Source organism: Arachis duranensis, chromosome 5 (assembly GCF_000817695.3).
Source record: "Arachis duranensis cultivar V14167 chromosome 5, aradu.V14167.gnm2.J7QH, whole genome shotgun sequence".
Classification (NCBI taxonomy): Eukaryota; Viridiplantae; Streptophyta; class Magnoliopsida; order Fabales; family Fabaceae; genus Arachis; species Arachis duranensis.
The window spans coordinates 97,677,547-97,696,387 of NC_029776.3; the positions used below are offsets into that span (position 1 = coordinate 97,677,547).

Consider the following 18,841-nt stretch of genomic DNA (forward strand, 5'->3'; position numbering starts at 1 on the left):
AATATATATTGAATATATAATTTTATTTTGACTTAAATTAAAAATTGAATGAATTATCAAAAAAATATCAATTAATTTTATTTTTAATTTTTCTATAATTTTATTTAAAGGTAAAAATTTCTCTATAACTACTAACATCACCAATAAAAAAAATTATAAGTCTCTATAAAATATAAAATATATAAGATAAATAACATATATATATATATATATGTAATTTCAAAGTTATTAATCATAGATTATAGACAAATTTCTAAAAAAAAAATCTTGTGAACCAACATGCAATTTTTTATATTTTTATTTTTTTCTAAATTTTTCAAAGTTATCAACATTTAAATTGCTTATACATCACTTCTCAAAATATTATGATTTCACAAGTTATAATATGTAATATTAGTTATTGTTATATATATGAAAAATGTGACTTATTTAGTGGTTATCTATTTATCTTCTATTAATATTATTATAACAAGGATACATGTGATTTTACAAAATAATATAACCTAGACTTTGATTATCTAAGAATTTACTAAGTGGCTAGAATAGCTCCATACCACGAACCAATGAATGCTAACGATATGGATGATCATAAAAATAGTGGGGACCACAAAAATAGCGAGTATTTGCTGGGATTATTACTCGCGCTTTAAGCTAGATGAAGACTTGTAAAATCCCCACAACCCACCATGCAAAAATGGATAAGGACACAGACATAAGTATCCGCATCCATGGGACCCATTAAATTCACCCGAATATAAAATTACTAATTTATCCTAATTTATATATACATAAATCTATTTCTTGAATTTAGTAACCCTAATTCCTGCTTCAAATTCGAATTCTTTCTTTTTCTTTCAGACTCATTCTCAACCTCGATTCTCTCTCTCTCTCTCTCTCTCTCTAACTCAGTTTTCTTGCCTCTCAAGTCCGTCACTATGTTGCTCAATATCTTCCTAAAAAATTATGTTATGTTATTATATTGGAATATATTTTTATGTTTTTTCCTTTTGAAATGTTATTTTTCATAATGAATATGTTATGAATTGTGTTGAATTATATTGAATTGATTATTGTATGATTATTTTATTATGCCTTTTTGTGTTAATTTTTTTCAAAAATTTTCAAAAAATATTTGTAGATACCCGAGAAAATTTGTGTTCTCTAAGGGGATAATTAAACAGGAACTTGCAAAGACGGAGAAGGGATGGGGACATATCCATTACCATATCTAACAAGCAACGGAGAACCAATTTAAGCCGATTTGAGTGGGATACATGGACTTCATCTATATTGAGTTTTTAAGGTAATAAACCTAAGTCGGATTTGGGACCTAGCAATGAGTCTAGGTTGATCTTACTTGCATTGAGGTCTTACTAGGTTCAAGTATATTTTGGATTAATATTTTGAGTCATTGTTATAACAAATAGTATACTATTTAATATTCTAACACTTAGTATATATAAAATTTGGATATATTTACAAAAGATTTTTTTAATTCAAATTAATAAAAAAATTTAATTATCTTTTTATTAGTTTAAATATTATTTACTAATGTAATAAAAAAGTAAAAATAACAATAATCACTCACATAATTAAAATAGATAATCCTAATATATATATGACCCTATATATATCAAGAATTATTATATATGATAAATAATTTTTTTATAATGATTATTTATATAATTTATTGCATAATTTTTTTCATCTTAATATTTAATGAATTTAAGATACAAGATATTATTTAACATACAAAATAAGTAACTTAAGTTATTATCTAGGACAATAAGTATAATACTGTAAATACCTACTTATTTATTAGTAGTGAAAAAAATGTAAATAGTATCAATTGATATTTTTTAGTATAAAAGTAATAATAAAGGTTATTAATTAAGTTAATTATATAATTAAAAAGTAGTATGAATAAGTTTTTAAATAATAATAAAAAATGAGGTCATTATTTTCACATATTATAAAGTTTATAAAAAAAATTTTGAATAATAATTCAATCCTCAATAGATTATATATTAGTCTTGTCAAAAAAATAAATAATTAATACATAAGATATTATTATTTACGTACTAATATAATATATATTATCGATTATTAAGTTTATAATTAATTTTTAATCCATCTTTTGGTAACTAAAATTTAAATGATTGAAATTATTAAATGCTGAATATTTTGCACATAATCAATTTTATTTTTGTTATTGAAATTAAAAAAAAAGAAGAATTGTTAATCAAATTTAAATTTAAATTTGAGTAAGAAAATAAAAAATGTTTTAAATTTTATTTTACTAACCAAAATTAATTTTAAGATAAAAAATTACTTTGTACATCATATTGTAGGATAGTATGGTCATTTACTATTTTTTTAATGGTAAATATTGTCAAATAAAATAGTATAAGAAATTAAAAAAATGTATTTATCAGAAAATACTATTAATAGAATAAATTATAGGAAGAATTTTAAGTATACCAAATACACTAATGTTCCAATAATTTTAACTGTTAATCTTAATTATAAAAAATATATAATATATATTTATTAAAATCAACTCTTAAGGTTACTAAAATACCGGTATTCTCGATGTATTTGAAAACTTTCCTAAATTATATATTGAATAACAAAAATTGTTATTGGTTTATTTTTACACTAACTAATACTCAACTATGGTGTTTTAGTACAAGATATTATCAAAAAATATTAATCAATCTAATAACTTTTGTAATAACATAAGTTTATAAGATTGAAAATTTAAAAATCATGTCATAAAATGTGAATCTTTAATAAGTAACAATATAGATCATATTATTTTTACTTCAAGAATAATGAATACGATACAAACAAATAAAATTATTTTAGGTAAATTTCAATAAAGACAAAAATTCATAAGTATTGCTATTAATGAGAAATTAATCTATTTTAAAAATAAATAAAAATTTTTTCTACGAATTTCTTAATTAATTTGGCAAACCGATGATTAATCCACCACGTATTGATACTCTTTTATTAAGGGCCTAACGTTATTAATGGACACAAGGCGAGATTTGAATTCCAAATATTTGCTTAAGCTAACGGACAAATCACAAATGAAATGACCATTCAACCAATTCAAATTAGTTAAGACAAATACTAATTATTTTTAATATTTTTTATTTAATTTTTTAATAAAAAATTTTATATAATTTTATATATTATCTCACAGAAAACAAAAATATACACTAGTTTTTTATGTAAAACAAGGTCTTCCATTTGAAATGAAAGATTATCAAGCTACTTAACTTTCTTCTTGAATTCAAACTTCATCACCACATACAACTTATAACCAAATCAAAATTGATTTTTGTCCTCCTATCATGTTGTGTTAATCTCTTCATCTAATAACGACTCTTATAGATCTCTCCCAAATCTCTATCAAACACTATAAATAGTGAACATAATTTTCACTTAAAATATCCACACTCTAACAAGTTCAATAATTATTTCTTGAGTCTTACTGACTTGATTATTGAAGTTTTACAGGTACTATCTCGACCCAACCAGTGCTCTTTAGATTCTCTATCAAATTGAAAAACTACGTTGGAGTAACCCAGCTTAGAATCCAAATTAAAACTTCTACAATAATTTTTTTTTTTATATATTATTTTACAGTACCAAGAATATAACATTTTCATGTATTAATAACATGGCTACCAGCCAAGTATAAACCATATATAGTATTATCATACATGCTCTTAATTATTTTTGTCAACAACACACAACCAATGTGTGCAATTATTTTACATCCACCATTTTCAGATGGATTTATTACATGCACACACCTTCACTTAACTAGAAATATTGAACATGCATCATATGCTTATGGGATTGGATGTATAACTACTTTTCCGGTGGCTCTATTGGTCTTGAGGTAGGAAAATGCTTCTATTGCCTTAGAAAAAGGGAGAGGGCTCTTTGGATCCAACACCGGCTTCACCTTGCCACTGTCTAAATAAGGTTTGAGTTTGTCCAAGACTGCACCATCTGAATGGAGAAAGAACCATATTGCAGGTGGACTTGCAGGTCCTGCTATTGTTATTACTTTTCCCCCTTCTTTAATTGCCTTCAATGCCTTGTCAGTTTGTCCTATTTTGATTAAAAAAAACAAATCTCAAAACAAATGATATTTTATTCCTTAACAAATATTTTAGTCATTAATTGTCATTTCAACGAACATATAAGTGATATAACCAACTTTATTCAACGAAGGCACATGCAAATTAAGGTTGACATGTATGTATATACGAAAGAATGTTATTTGGATAATGTTCGGTTGTGCGGTTACCGGACGGTTCGGGTGGATATGTGGAATTGGGAGCGCTTCGATCGCGATCGTGCTTGGATCCGGTCTACCGGGTAGCCGAGCTCTCGTTATAAAAGGAGGGGGTGTCACCTGCAAAGACACTCCGACGCTCTAGTCAGTGAGTGTGTAGGTGAGGAATGGGTTAGGTGGAATGTGTGACGTACCTTGGGGGAGGGTAGGACCCTTCCCTTATATACCATGTCAGGTGTGGGTCCCAGGAGGGCAGAACCCACCTTCTTCGAAGCTTCCTTGTACAGCTGTGGTGGCCAGCTGTCCCGGAAGGATGCGCGGGTCGGATATGGGTGCGCCATCCGACCGTTGAGGTCGGGTGGTGATCGGGTCGGGTAGGCCCAAGTTATTTCTTGGGCCAGGCCGTAACAGTGCCCCCGACGCGTGAGCAACAGTCGTGTGGGCTGTTGGTGATGCGACATTCCTGACCTCATGCGTTGTCGCCAATTCGGCCGTCCGTGGAGGGGACGTGCCCCTTGCGCGCGTGCCTATTTGTTGTTGGGGCGATTAGTTACCGTCTCGTTTTCCGCGCGGAGCATTAAATGCTCATAATGGGTTTAAAATCCTTTATGCAAAGACTAATATGCCCCTCGACTTTCGCGCTCCTTTTAGTGGTGGTTTTAAAACTGTTCTGCAATGCCTTTGGGATCCATTTGACGATTATCTCTCCACTTCCGATTATGCCAACCTCCATCTTCTTCTCCCTTATCAGTTCCAGGGCGTTGTTGTTGCTTTCCTTCCGGATTTTTGCTATCAGTACAGGTAATCTCTTTTGTCTTCTTATTATTCTTTTGCTTCTGTCATTACTTCCTTTTTGTGCATGCCGTATGTTTATCTTGCATGATGGCTGATCTTAGGTCCTAAGTAGGTGTGTTAGGGGGAGTTGCTACTCTAGAGTAACTTTGTTTGGGTCTTTATCGTTTTTAACCGTGTTTAGCCTTAGTTGCGGAATAGACTGAGGGTAGTTTCTGTATTCACTCCGAGCACCCGACCTCTTAGACTGACTGGATGGTCCCCCCGTGTAGGTATGGCTCGCACCGCCTCCCGGGCTTCCCCTTCTCCCGCGGCGTACGACCCCTACGCCTGGGTTGTTTCTGATGTAAGGAACTTCCCTAATCAAATGGGCGAGGAGGAGCTCACCGAGTTCCGTCAAAACAAGTATCTATGCGGAGGAACCGACGAGGAGTCCAACTACGACGTCTTTGTCCCGACTCCTCACGAACGCTTGTACGAGCTCAACTTCCACGCTCCCCGAGTTGCCGATTGGATTTGGTTCTACAAATCCATGTTTACTCAAGTGGGGGTTCGTATTTCGTTTTTCGCTTTCCAAATGGCGCTTCTGGGCCGGGTTTCCGTGGTGCCGTCACAGCTGCATCCGAACAGTTGGGCTTCAATCCGCAGTTTCGAGATGGTTTGTGAATATCTCGAGCTGCCGGTGTCCGTAGATGTTTTTCTTTTCTTTTTCAACCTTACAAACCCTTCGAAGGAAGGGAAACATAAGAAGGGGTTCATGTCCTTCCGGTCTGCCTAGGGTCGGAGGATTTTTGGTTTGTTTGAGGACTCCTATCACGGATTTAAAGATAAATATTTCAAGGTCCGCCCTGTCAAAGGCCATCATCCTTTTTGGTTGTCGTTGGAGGGGGCACGCCTCATCCCGACCTATTGGAGCTTCGGGGCGGGATCCAATGCCTTCGTTAAAGTATCCTACAGGGGCATGTCTGCGGTGGATAGGAAGATTGCCGATGTGTTACTGGCAATCTTCGGGAGGAATCACGTGAATCCTCACCTCCTCATGGGTGACCGGGAGGCCGGTCGGAACTATATTTGTGAGAAGTCTTTACTTGCTTTGTCTTTAGTTTCTTACTTTTCCCGATATCTCATTGTGACTAAAGAATTTTTTTTTCTTGTTACAGTGGGAATGTCTGCCGAGATAACGGGTCTCCCTAACTTGTTCCAAACCTTCTTATGCGCAAGTGACGACGAGGCGGGCAATGAGAAGTCGGCTGCTCCCCAGGAGGACAAGAGCAAGGCCACTTCCGAGCAAGGGGCTGCGGTCGACGAGACCGGTACCTCGGCTCAGGGTGCCTTGGCTCAAAGTGACAAGGAGGTGCGCGTTTCCCCCTTCCGCGAAGTGGTCGGCACTGGGGGTTCGACGTCCAACCCCGCTGCCGATGATAAGGTGGAGGAGGTACCCAGCCTCAAAAGGAAGAGGAAGATGTCCAGCAGTCCTGAGGGGGTTCTCACTGTGATGGAGAAAAATTTTGACGCCGGGAATTTTATAGATTCTCAGCTGATTCCCGGCACTGAAGAGTACTTTCATGAGTCATCTCTTGCCGGACAAGTGAGGTGGATGTATCGCACCCTCTTGCGTGGCGCAGTGGTAGCTCGGAAAGCCGAGTTCGAGTTGTCTGGGATGGAATCTCTTCGCAGGAGATTGGAGTCTGCTGGAAAGGCTAATAATGAGCTTAAACGCAAAGTTGAAACTCTCCGGGAGCAGCTGACCCAATCTAATGAGAAGCTTGACGCTGCCGAGAAGAAAGCATCTGCTGCCGAGAAGAAGGCCTCTACTGCTGAGAAGAAGTTGGAAGAGTCGGACGCCATGGTTTCACGTCTTGTTGAGCCGGAGATGACTTTAGAGAGTCAGGTTGGCGTGGCCCAAGGGCGGGTGGCCGCATTGGAGAAGGAAAAGCAAACTGTCGAAGCTGAGCTCGCAGCGCTGAAAACAAAGTATAAAGACGTCGTCAAGCAGGGGAAGGGCGCGATCCTGACAACCGAGGAGGCCCTTAAAGCTCAGGTCAAAATTGTTGCTCCTAATTTCGATACGTCGGCAATTGGAGTCTTCAAGGTGATCAAGGACGGCAAGATTATTGACGTTCCTAAAAAATGACTCCTCTTGTTCTGTATGAAACTTTTTGGTTGGCCATTTTGGCTTTTGTGAACAGTTGTTTTATTGGGTTGTTTGCCCGCGTTATCATAATTAATACTTTTTTATTCGTCTGGTTGTGTTGTCGTTCATATTCACCGTTATTGGTTTGCAGTTGCCATTCGTTTTACCGTATTTATGGTATTCTGGCTAAGCCGGTTGAGCCAGGTCGTGGCTTTTTAGTGTAGCCATTTTCTATTTTGGTAATTGATGGGCTTCCGGGGTGATCAGTCCCGGGGCCGCGCATCGTTGTCGAGTTGTGGGGGATTCGCTTGCGTAGTGGGTTGTCCAGAAAAAGCGAATAAAACAAAAGAAACAAAATTTTGCACAAGTATATCTTATTCGGTAATTGCATAAAAGGCCCATAGACCATAACGAAAAGTACAATTCAACGAATTAAATACTTAGCTCGGTTGGTCGGCATGTCACCTCGTGTGCTAGGAGTAAAATCTTCTCAAGTTGTTCGCGTTCCACGTTCTTGGGACTTCTTTGCCATCGAGCCTTTCTAACTTGAAAGTGCCTTTACCCATCACTTCTTTGACTCTATAGGGACCTTCCCAGTTTGCCGCCAGCTTGCCCACTCCCGGGTTCGGTAAGCCGATGTCGTTACGCCTTAAGACGAGATCGTTTGGTTCAAACTCCCTTTTGAGCACTTTGGTGTTGTAGCGTAGGGCCATTCTTTGCTTCAGCGCTGTTTCTGTCAAGTGGGCCATTTCTCTGGCTTCGTCTATCAGGTCCTTCTCCATGGCTTCCCCTACTCCTTTCAAAAGTAGTCACGGGCTTGGTTCCCCGATTTTCATGGGTATTACCACATCTAACCCGTATGTTAGTCGGAAAGGGGTCTCCTTGGTGGAGGACTGTTCGGTTGTGCAGTAAGACCAGAGGACCGAGGCAAGCTCGTCGGCCCAAGCACCTTTTTTATTATCCAGTCGCTTCTTAAGCCCTAACAGGATAATCTTGTTCGCGGACTCCACCTGTCCGTTTATTTGGGGGTGCTCTACCAAGGAGAACTTCTGTCTTATACCCAGGCCGGTGAGGAACTCCGTGAACTTCTTGTCGGTAAACTGTGTGCCGTTGTCCGAGATAACGATCTCCGGGATCTCGAATCGCGTTATCACCTGCCTCCACATGAATTTCCTACAATTGGACGAGGATATGCTGGCCAGCGGCTCGGCCTCTATCCATTTGGTGTAATAGTCAATGGCGATTATGAGGTACTTGACTTGTCCAGGACCAACTGGGAAGGGCCCCAAGAGATCGACTCCCCATTGTGAGAATGGTCGGGAAGACGTTAGCAGGCTTAGCTCGGAGGCCGGTGCCCTGTGGAAATTGGCGTTCTTTTGACACTTGGCGCATTTTCTGACGAATTCTTTAGAGTCTACCATCATTGATGGCCAATAGTACCCAGCTCGGATTAACTTTCTTGCTAAGGCTTTGCCCCCTATGTGATGTCCGCAGCAACCTTCATGGACTTCCCTGAGGACGTAGTTCGTCTGGTCGGGGTGTAGGCATTTCAGTAGGGGCTGGTTGAGTCCTTTCTTGAATAGCTGTCCCTGAATGATCGCGTACTTGGCCGCTTCCCTTCTCAGTTTCGTGGCATCCTTTTCGTCGTCGGGGAGTTTGCCATTTTCTAAGAAGCTGGTGATGGGGTCCAGCCATGAGGGGCCTAGCCTTGATAGGTGCAGAGTGACCGCTGGCTCCCTCATCATACCTTGGATGAGAGATCGGTTACCTTCTCCCGGTTTGGTGCTGGCCAGTTTTGATAGGAGATCTGCCCGTGTGTTCCTTTCTCTGGGCACATGGTGGATCGTGACCTCTTCAAACTTTTGGCTCAGATCCTTGACTTTTTCCAAGTACTTTTGTAATAATGAGTCTCTGGCTTGGTAGCTCCCGTTTACTTGGGAGGTGACGACTTGTGAAACGCTGCATATTTCCAACCTTGTTGCTCCGACTTCCGTTGCTAGGGCTAAGCCCCCTATGAGGGCTTCGTATTCTGCCTGGTTGTTCGAGACGGGAAATTCGAACCTGATCGACTGCTCGTATACGACCCCAGCTGGGCTTTCCAGAATGATCCCCGCGCCCCCAGAGGTCTGGTGGGAGGCTCCGTCCATGTGGAGCTTCCACCGTGCGCTCGTCTCTTCGGTTGGATCTCCCGTTACTTCTACTAGAAAATCTGCCATCGCTTGCGCCTTGATTGCTTGCCGGGGTTCGTACCGTATGTCGTACTGGGAAAGTTCGATGGACCAAGCCATCATCCTTCCTGCCAGATCGGGTTTTTGAAGTACTTGTCGGATTCCTTGGTCCGTTCTTACGACAACCTGGTGACCTTGGAAGTATTGTTTTAACCTCCGTGAAGAGGTCAAGAGTGCCAGAGCTAGCTTTTCCAGTTTGTTGTACCTTAGTTCTGCCCCTTGTAGGGCTCTGCTCACGAAATAGACTGGTTGTTGAGCTCTCCCTTCTTCTCGTACTAGAACCGCAGCTAGGGCTTCTCCTGTTATGGCGAGGTATAGGTATAGTGGCTCCCCGGCCTTTGTCTTTCCGAGCACGGGGGTGCCGCCAGGATTTCCTTGAAGTGTCTAAAGGCTTCCTCGCACGCGGGCGTCCATTCGAATGCTATCCCTTTCTTCATGAGGTTAAAGAAAGGTAGGGCCTTTGTTGCCGAAGCTCCAAGAAAACGGGATAACGAGGTCAGCCGCCCTGCCAATCTCTGGACGTCCTTGATACAACCCGGGCTCTTCATCTGGAGTATCGCTTGGCATTTCTCCGGGTTAGCTTCTACCCCTCTTTAGGTTATCATGAACCCTAGGAACTTTCCAGCTTCCATGGCGAAGGCACATTTGAGGGGATTGAGCCTCATGCCGTGTTGTCGGAGAGACGCGAATACATTCGACAGGTCGTTCAAGAGGTCATCGGGTCGCGTTGTTTTCGCGAGGATGTCGTCTACATAGACTTCCACTGTCTTGCCTATGAGGTTGTGGAATATCTTGTTCATCAGCCTTTGGTATGTTGCCCCTGCGTTTTTTAGGCCGAATGGCATCACCTTATAACAGAAGGTTCCCCTCGGCGTTATAAACGCTGTTTTGTCCTCGTCGAGACGGTGCATCGGTATCTGATTGTAGTCGGAGTAGGCGTCCATGAAGCTTAGATAACGGTAGCCCGCCGCAGCGTGGACGAGTGCGTCTATGTTAGGGAGGGGGAAACAATCTTTTGGGCATGCCTTTTTAAGGTCGGAGTAGTCTACGCACATTCTCCATTTGCCGCTATGCTTCTTTACTAGAACTACATTCGAGAGCCATGTCGAGTAGTCTAGTTCTCGTATGAAACCTGCTTCTAGGAGGCTGGCCGTCTACCTGGCCACCTCCTCTGCCCTCTCCCGCGACATCTTTCTCCTCCATTGGGACACCGGGCGCGCTTCCGACTTGACGGCCAGGTGGTGTGACATAATTTTGGGGTCTATGCCCGGCATGTCGGCCGGTGTCCAGGCAAACAAATCCCCATTGGCCCTGATCATTTCTACCAAGGGCTCCTTCAATTCATGTGGGAGATTCCTGTTGACGAACGTAAATTTTTCCTCCGTGTCACCGACCCTGAACTTTTCTAGGTCCCCCTCTGGTTCCGGTCTGGGTTTGTCGTCTATCCTGGCGTCTAGGTCAGCTAGGAACACCCCCGACGCTTCCTTAGATTTCTTCCTTAAGGAGAGACTGGCATTGTCGCAAGCGACTGCCGTTTCTAGATCTCCCCTTATGGACCTTATGGACCCGTCATCGGTAACAAACTTCATGACTAGGAGCTTTGTGTTGATTATTGCTTCAACATCATTGATCGTTTTCCTTCCCAAGATGATGTTGTAGGCCGTGAAATCTCGGAGGACTACGAACTCAGCCATTGCCGATCTTCGGCCCTGTGCCTGTCCCACGGAGATCGGCAGGGATATCACTCCATCTGGCTTGATGAAGTGGTCGCCTAATCCGATGACCCCGTGCTGGTGCGATGATAGGTCGGTGTCCCTTAACCCTAGTGCGTCGAACACATTGCGGAACATAATGTTCGAATCTGCCCCCGTGTCGACAAGGATTCGTTTGACGAGGCCGGTTCCCACCCTGGCCGTGATGACCATAGGTGGGTTTTCAGGGGCCTCGTCGAACCATTGGTCTTCTGGGCTGAAGGAGATGGATGGGAGCTTCTTGGAGCTTCGCATCGGGGCGGAGGAGACCGCCAGGATCTTGGCGTCTTTCTTGTGCGCTGACCTAGACCTCAGTGCGGTGTTTTTGGCGGTTACTACGTTTATCATGGTGAGACCATGGTCTTTATCTTCTGGCTCTTGTCGTCGCTTTGCCGACCGGGTCTTGCCTTCCTCGTCTTGGTCGCGATGTCTCCTCCTCGGCTCCCTTATAAGATGAGAGAATTCTGAGAGTTTACCGTCCCTTATGGCTTGCTCTAGTGCATCCCTCAGGTCAAAGCAGTCCTGTGTTTGGTGCCCATAGCCCTTGTGGTAGTCACAGTAGAGGCTCTTATTTCCCCCCGTACGGTCCTTGAGTGGTCGGGGCTTCGACAAGATCCCTTTCTCGGCTATTTGCCGGTAAACTTCCATGATGGGGAGAGTGAGTGGAGTGTAGTTGGTGAACTTTCCGATCCGGGGAAACGGTCTGGGTGCCTTGCTCGGTCCTCCCTCTTTGGCTTGTTCTCTCTGTCTGTCTCCATTACCCTGTTGCCTAGGTTGATTGTAGCCGGAGTGCCGTTTATTGGCAGCCATGACCTGGCTAACTTCCTCGTCATTTATGTATTCCTTAGCTACCGTTTAGATTTCGTGCATCGTCCAAACCGGTTTCGTGGTGAGGTGTTTTCGGAAGTCCTCGTTTAGGAGGCCGTTCGTCAGACAGAGGCTGGCCACCGAGTCGGTTAGGCCGTCGATTTCCAAGCATTCGTCGTTGAACCGGTCCAGGTATTTCCTGGTCGGCTCCCCGGGCCTTTGGGTTGTCTCGAGAAGGTTGATCGGGTGTTTTGCCTTTGCTATTCGTGTTGTGAATTGAGCCAAGAAGGCACGACTGATGTCTAAAAATCCATGGATGGATCCCTGCGGGAGGCCGTTAAACCATCGAATCGCGGGTCCGGCCAAGGTGACCGGGAAGGCCCTGCACCTCACCTCATCTCCTACTCCCTCCAGATTCATTCTAGCCTCGAAAGTCGTGAGGTGTTCTAGAGGGTCTTGGGTTCCATCGTACCTCATGTCCGTTGGTATGTCGAAGTGCTTCGGCAACCGGACCTCAAGGATGAACCGATGGAACAGGGTGGCGCCCATTATCACGGGTCGTCGTGTTTTCACCGGCCTCCCTTCTCCGTCTTCGCGATCTCGTCCCGTGTGGCACGTTTCCTTGCCTCGGGAGTAGATGATTGTGTCATTTCGTCTTCTCAGGATGGGTGAATCTTCTCGGGTGCTCTCCGCTTCCGTTCTGGAGGCGGAGGCGTGCCGGGAGCGACTCCGGTGGGAACCTCCCTCCCGGCTTTCAGGGGATGGGGAGTAACTAGGATCGGTGGTTCGTCGATCATGCTCTTGATCGGCTAGCTGTCGTTCTAGGTTTTGGACCCTATGGCATAGCTCTTGCATTATTCTGGCGCTGTCACCGCCAGTTCCTCCGAAAGGCCGCGTCTCTCGCGTCCTTGTACGTGGTTCGGTGCGCTGTCGGGGGGACCTACGCCGCCCTCCCGGGGAGCCGACGGAGGCTGCCCCCTCTGCGCCGACTGCTCGGCCTTGGTCTCCAAAGCCCGGCACGACTTCCATTTATGCGTCCCCACAGACGGCGCCAATGTTTGGTTGTGCGGTTATCGGACGGTTCGGGTGGATATGTGGAACTGGGAGCGCTTCGATCGCGATCGTGCTTGGATCCGGTCTACCGGGTAGCCGAGCTCTCGTTGTGGAAGGAGGGGGTGTCACCTGCAAAGACACTCCGACGCTCTAGTCAGTGAGTGTGTAGGTGAGGAATGGGTTAGGTGGAATGTGTGACGTACCTTGGGGGAGGGTAGGACCCTTCCCTTATATACCATGTCAGGTGTGGGTCCCAGGAGGGCAGAACCCACCTTCTTCGAAGCTTCCTTGTACAGCTGTGGTGGCCAGCTGTCCCGGAAGGATGCGCAGGTCGGATATGGGTGCGCCATCCGACCGTTGAGGTCGGGTGGTGATCGGGTCGGGTAGGCCCAAGTTCTTTCTTGGGCCAGGCCGTAACAGATAATAACTTAAAGTTTGCCTCACCCTTTTCTTTAGCAATTACAGTACTGCAAATTCTACTCGTTCTCTATTTAATTCTATTTTTCTTCTTACTTTGTGAAACTATAAACTTCAAAGATACAAATTATTACGTAATAATTTTTTAAATTTTCATCCAACAACATATACATCCTTTTGTAATTTCAAAATAGTAATTTAGTTCTATACAATTTTACTTTACATTAATAATTAGTTACAATTTACTAATGAGAGAACATCACGTGAAAATAATATAATGTGTTAAGAGTATTCGCACAAATTGGCACTAAAAAAATGATCACATACAAATAGCTTTTAATAGTGGCAAAAGTAGCATATATCATACCTACTGTATCATACACAACATCAAACTTTTGTGGCAGCTCCTCAAAATTCTCCTTTGTATAATCAATTGGCAAGTCTACTCCTAACTTCCTTAACAGCTCCAGTTTCCCGGTACTAGCGGTAGCTGCTACCTTAGCTGCACCGAAAACTTGCTTGGCTAGCTACAACATCAAACATTATTTTAAATGTATGGTTTCCAAGAGAGAAATTCTTATTGATTCTTGGGTACTATGTGTTTTACAATCGCGATCAAAATGATATAAATAAAATAAAAAATTTTAGAAAACGAGACCATAGACATTGGTCTATTGTCAGTCTCAATACTAATAAAGTAGAGATTGAGTTACGATTAAATTGTAATGACGAAAGTATGACTGTAATCAATGATCACGTTTTGCAACTAGGTGAAAAATAACCATGGGCTTAACTCAAAACCGTGACAATTTATAATCGAACTGGCATTATTCACGGTTATTAACTGTAACATCAACATGTACATAGTCACAATTAAGCTAGCCGTAAATACTGTTTAAAGATGTTGTGCCAGGGCTGATTTGCATATAACTAGACAATGATCCATAAATTGAAATAAATGGAATGAGCCTTGAAAAAACTAATCTCAACTTTAGATATTAGACAAGGGCCGTACAATGGGCCAAATTTATCGGTTAATCTATTTATCACTTGAATAAATGATGTTTTACTTTTAATATCAGTCCACTCAAATTTCTCATTAAATGGACTGAACTCAATTAACCTAAAAATATAATAGAAATATATTAGTCTGCATACTAAACAGATAATTTGTTTAATTTTTTTTTGTATTTTTTAAAAAATTTAACAATTTTTTAAAAATATTTTTTGATCCAATCCAAATACTTGATTTATCCATTAAAAAATTTTTGTTTGTTTAAAGTTTGTCTCAAAAGTTGTCTTTTTTGTCCAAATTTTTTTGCCTAAAATTAAATTTTTTATTCAAAAATAAAAAAATGAATGAGTCAGCTTATATAACTCATTGGACTGACCAACAACTAGAACTGAAAACTAAGACTCTTGACCAAAAAAAATAAACGAGTCAATATAATATGAAGACTTTTATGAATCATGGACATTTTTCTTTTTTTATCGTGTCTACGTATTATACATATTTTGAATACAATACTCATGGGAATAAATTCTCTGAAATATTAAAAAAATTGAGAGTGTAAAGTGTGATCTCGAATTTTTTATTACTCTCTCTCTCTCATATTTATTTTTACCCCACTTATAAAATTAATGATGAGAGATCACATTTACTTTCTCAATTGTTAAAATTGAGAGGATTCACTTCCATACTCATGAATATTCATTCGACAAACATGTCAATAAAACAATTTTTTTTAGACATACTTAAACATATTTAAATATCATCATGTGTCAGCATATCTAACCTTATTTTTAATATATATTCTTAAAATAAGTTTAGAAATAATATATATTATTAATTATTAAAATAAAAAATATTTTAAATACTTTATATAATCGTATACTTAGACAAACTGGACTAACCGGGTCTCATCCACTTGTGTTGAAGGCCCTGTATTAGAAAATCTAAATATGATTCTACTATATGATGGAAGATAGCATCATTATTCAAACCTGGGTAACAAGACTTCCAACTCCACCAGCACCTCCAAGAACAAGTATAGATTTTCCAGCAAAAAATTCAACTCTCTCAAGACCTTGATAAGCAGTGATGATTGCTGCAGGGAGGCTAGCAGCTTCAATAAAGCTCAAATTAGAGGGTTTGTGAGCCAACACTTTCTCTTCAGCACTAGTATACTCTGCCACTGACCCAATAGCTTTTGGATTATTCACAGCATATTCATTTATATCACCATAAACTTCATCTCCAACCTTGAATTTCTTCACTTCGCTTCCCACTTTCACCACCACACCAGCCACATCATACCCTGGAGCAGTCTTTTCCAAATTCCAACCACCACATGCACAAATTAAATAAACAATAAAAAAACAGTACTTTCTTTCTTTTATCATAATTGTATACAAGAAAACAAAAAAGTCACGTATCAAAAAAATAATTGATTAAGATTGTTATTTCAAAAATTAATTAATATTATTTCTATGATATTATTATATATAACAAATATATAATTATTTTAAAATTTGAACTAAAAACTATTATTTTTTAACAAATAAAAATAATAAAAATAATGATAAAAAAAACTTACTGGGAATGGAGAGTCAGAGTCCTTGAAAAATCCAAGGGCCCTCTTATAATCAACAGGGTTAAGGGCTGCAGCCACAACCTTGATGAGAACCTGATCATCCTTGAGTTGTGGTAAAGCTATGTTTGAGTCAAGCTTAAGAGTCTCTTCAATGTTTCCATATTCATTGTAGACCCAAGCTTTTATGTGAGATGGAATGCTGGCTGTGCTTGCTGCCATGATTTTGATCGATGATGATATATTTAATATGTAGCGAAAGCTTAGAAACTGAAGACAATATGGGGAGTGATAACTGATAATTAGTGTTGAACTTTAAATCAGGGGGATGGGTGGGTACTGGTTAGAGCGTCCATTATTCAAACGTAGTTGACAAAGAAAAAGTCCTCTAATCACATCTATTATTCTATTTTTAAAGATTATTATTCATATTTTCAATGGACTAACATAGCAATACATAATTAAATGTACGTATTTCTTATCTCTAGTACATCGAAATTAAATTTTTATATTTATATACACTAATTTTATTCACTACTTTTGCTTTCTTTTCCGTTAAGGTTCATGTTGTGAAAGCAAAAACAACACAAGATAAAGGATCATCTTGTTTTCTATTTTTTTTAAATGTTTTATAATAAAAAAATCAGTCAAAAATAATCAAAATTTATTTTATTTAATATTTATTAATAATTATAACAATAATTAATAATTATTAAATAAAATAAATTCTGACTATTTTTTGTGTGTCTCTAACATTTTTTTAATGGAAATGCTAAGATGCATGTGGCCGATTTTTCAACAAGGTTCATGATTTTATTTTAATCTTTATAGATGAAAATTTTGTACAAGAAAATAAGGATTCTTGATGAATAATAGAGTTAAATTCCAAAATAGTCCCTGAGATTGATGTTTTGTACTGAAATTGTCTCTGAGATTTCAATTGCACCAATTACGTCTTTGAGATTGAAAAAAATGCACCATAGTAGTCTCTGACCCATTTTTCATTAACGACGTGATGATATGGCATGATGACGTGGACTGTAAGTGACACGTGTCACTTCATGATTTGGCCACGTGTAATGGTAGGATGATGTGGTGACCAGTGACACGTAGCATGCTGACGTGGATAGTTGTGCCACGTGTCACAATGTTATTTGGCCACGTGTCCGGTTGTGCCACGTGTCGCAACAGTATTCGTCCATGTGTCATCCATTATGCCATCGTTGTATATGCACCAAATTAGTCCATCACTTTACATTAAGTGACTCATTTTAATCCTTGAAATCGAATGTCGTGCACCAAATTAGTCCTTTTACCAATTTTTTCTCATTTTTTTCTATAAATTCAAAATTCTCAATATTTTTGAATGCATTAATTTCAATTCTATTTTTTCACACGTTCTTCAAATAAAAATGTTTTTATAAAAATTTTTTCTCTTGCGAATACCCTATTCGCCGACTTGGAGTTGACGTGAAGGCTTTTCAAGCACCTTCACTACCATCTCCAACTTCTTTCAGTACCTTTATAAAATATTTTTTTTCTTGCGGATACCTCTAATAGCCGTCGTCTTAGAGTTGACGTGAAGGCATTTCAAGCTTCCCTCATTATCATCTCCGACCTCTTTCGTCTAGACTGCAGAGATCAAAAGTGGTAGTGATGGTGGTTGAAGTGCCTTTAATCTAGCTCATTTATACATAACAAAACGTGTATTTCATAAGAAAAAAATATTTATTTTAATTATTAATTTTTTGTTAAAAACACATGTTTTTTTATGAAAAAAATGTGTCTAATCAATCATATAATTATTTTTTTATAATAACATACTTATATATTACAAAATTTACCAATATTAAATTATTAAAAAAATTATATAATTAAAACTAAAATCTTAAAATTTTTTATAAAAGCTTAAAATTTTTTATAAAAGCACTTGTATTTAAATGATATATGAAAAAATAAAATTGAAATTAGTGCATCCAAGATATTAAAATTTTAAATTTAAAAAAAAATTAAAAATTGGTGAAGAGATTAGTTTGGTGCACGACATTCAATTTCAGGGATTAAAATGAGTCACTTAATGCAAAGTGAGGGACTAATTTGGTACATATACAACGATGGCATAATTGATGACACGTGGACGAATACTGTTGCGACACGTGGCACAACCAGACACGTGGCCAAATAACATTGTGACACGTGACACAACTATTCACGTCAGCATGTCACGTGTCACTGGTCACCACATCATCCTACCATTACATGTGGCCAAATTATGAAGTGACACATGTCACTTATAGTCCACGTCATCATACTATGTCATCACGTCGTTAATAAAAAATAGGTCAAAAATTACTATGGTACATTTTTTTTAATCTTAGGGACGTAATTGGTGCAATTGAAATCTCAGAAACGATTTCAATGCAAAACACCAATCTCAGAAACTATTTTTGGGGTTTAACTCTAAATAGTATGTATCTTGGAGAGGTACAAAACTTCTAGATGCATATATACAAATAGGCTTTAGAAGTCAAAGGATAAATGCTTCACGCGCTAAAATTCTAATTTGCCACTTTTTAATTAATTCATTATAAATTATTATTATTTTTAAATTATTTATTAATATACCTTTATTTTTATCACGGCGGTATTTTTTATTTTTTTATTGTAAACAATATTATATAGCCAATAAATATTATCAGTACTTGGTTAATAATAATTATTTATATTTATATTTATAAAAATTTTATATA

At 39.2% G+C, this 18,841-nt stretch overlaps 1 protein-coding gene across 1 annotated transcript; it reads right to left on the reverse strand.

Moving 5' to 3' along the window:
- Positions 1 to 3,600: 3,600 nt before the first annotated feature.
- On the reverse strand, positions 3,601 to 16,451 carry LOC107490782 (2-methylene-furan-3-one reductase). Its single transcript, XM_016111587.3, has 4 exons — positions 16,098 to 16,451; positions 15,505 to 15,828; positions 13,868 to 14,027; positions 3,601 to 4,131 (listed from the first exon to the last, which is right to left on the reverse strand). The coding sequence occupies exons 1-4, from the start codon at positions 16,311 to 16,313 to the stop codon at positions 3,866 to 3,868; spliced, it is 966 nt and encodes a 321-aa protein (XP_015967073.1). The 5' UTR covers positions 16,314 to 16,451; the 3' UTR covers positions 3,601 to 3,865.
- Between the last annotated feature and the right edge of the window lie 2,390 nt (positions 16,452 to 18,841).

What these genes read in the sequence shown, in the direction of transcription:
- LOC107490782 (XM_016111587.3), bottom strand. Translation starts at nt 16,313, where the DNA reads ATGGCAGCAAGCACAGCCAGCATTCCATCTCACATAAAAGCTTGGGTC. An exon ending in ACTCTGACTCTCCATTCCCA is followed by an intron (nt 15,829 to 16,097) that starts GTAAGTTTTTTT and finishes AATTTGGAAAAG; the next exon opens with ACTGCTCCAGGGTATGATGT. An exon ending in TGTTGTGTATGATACAGTAG is followed by an intron (nt 4,132 to 13,867) that starts GTATGATATATG and finishes TAATCAAAATAG; the next exon opens with GACAAACTGACAAGGCATTG.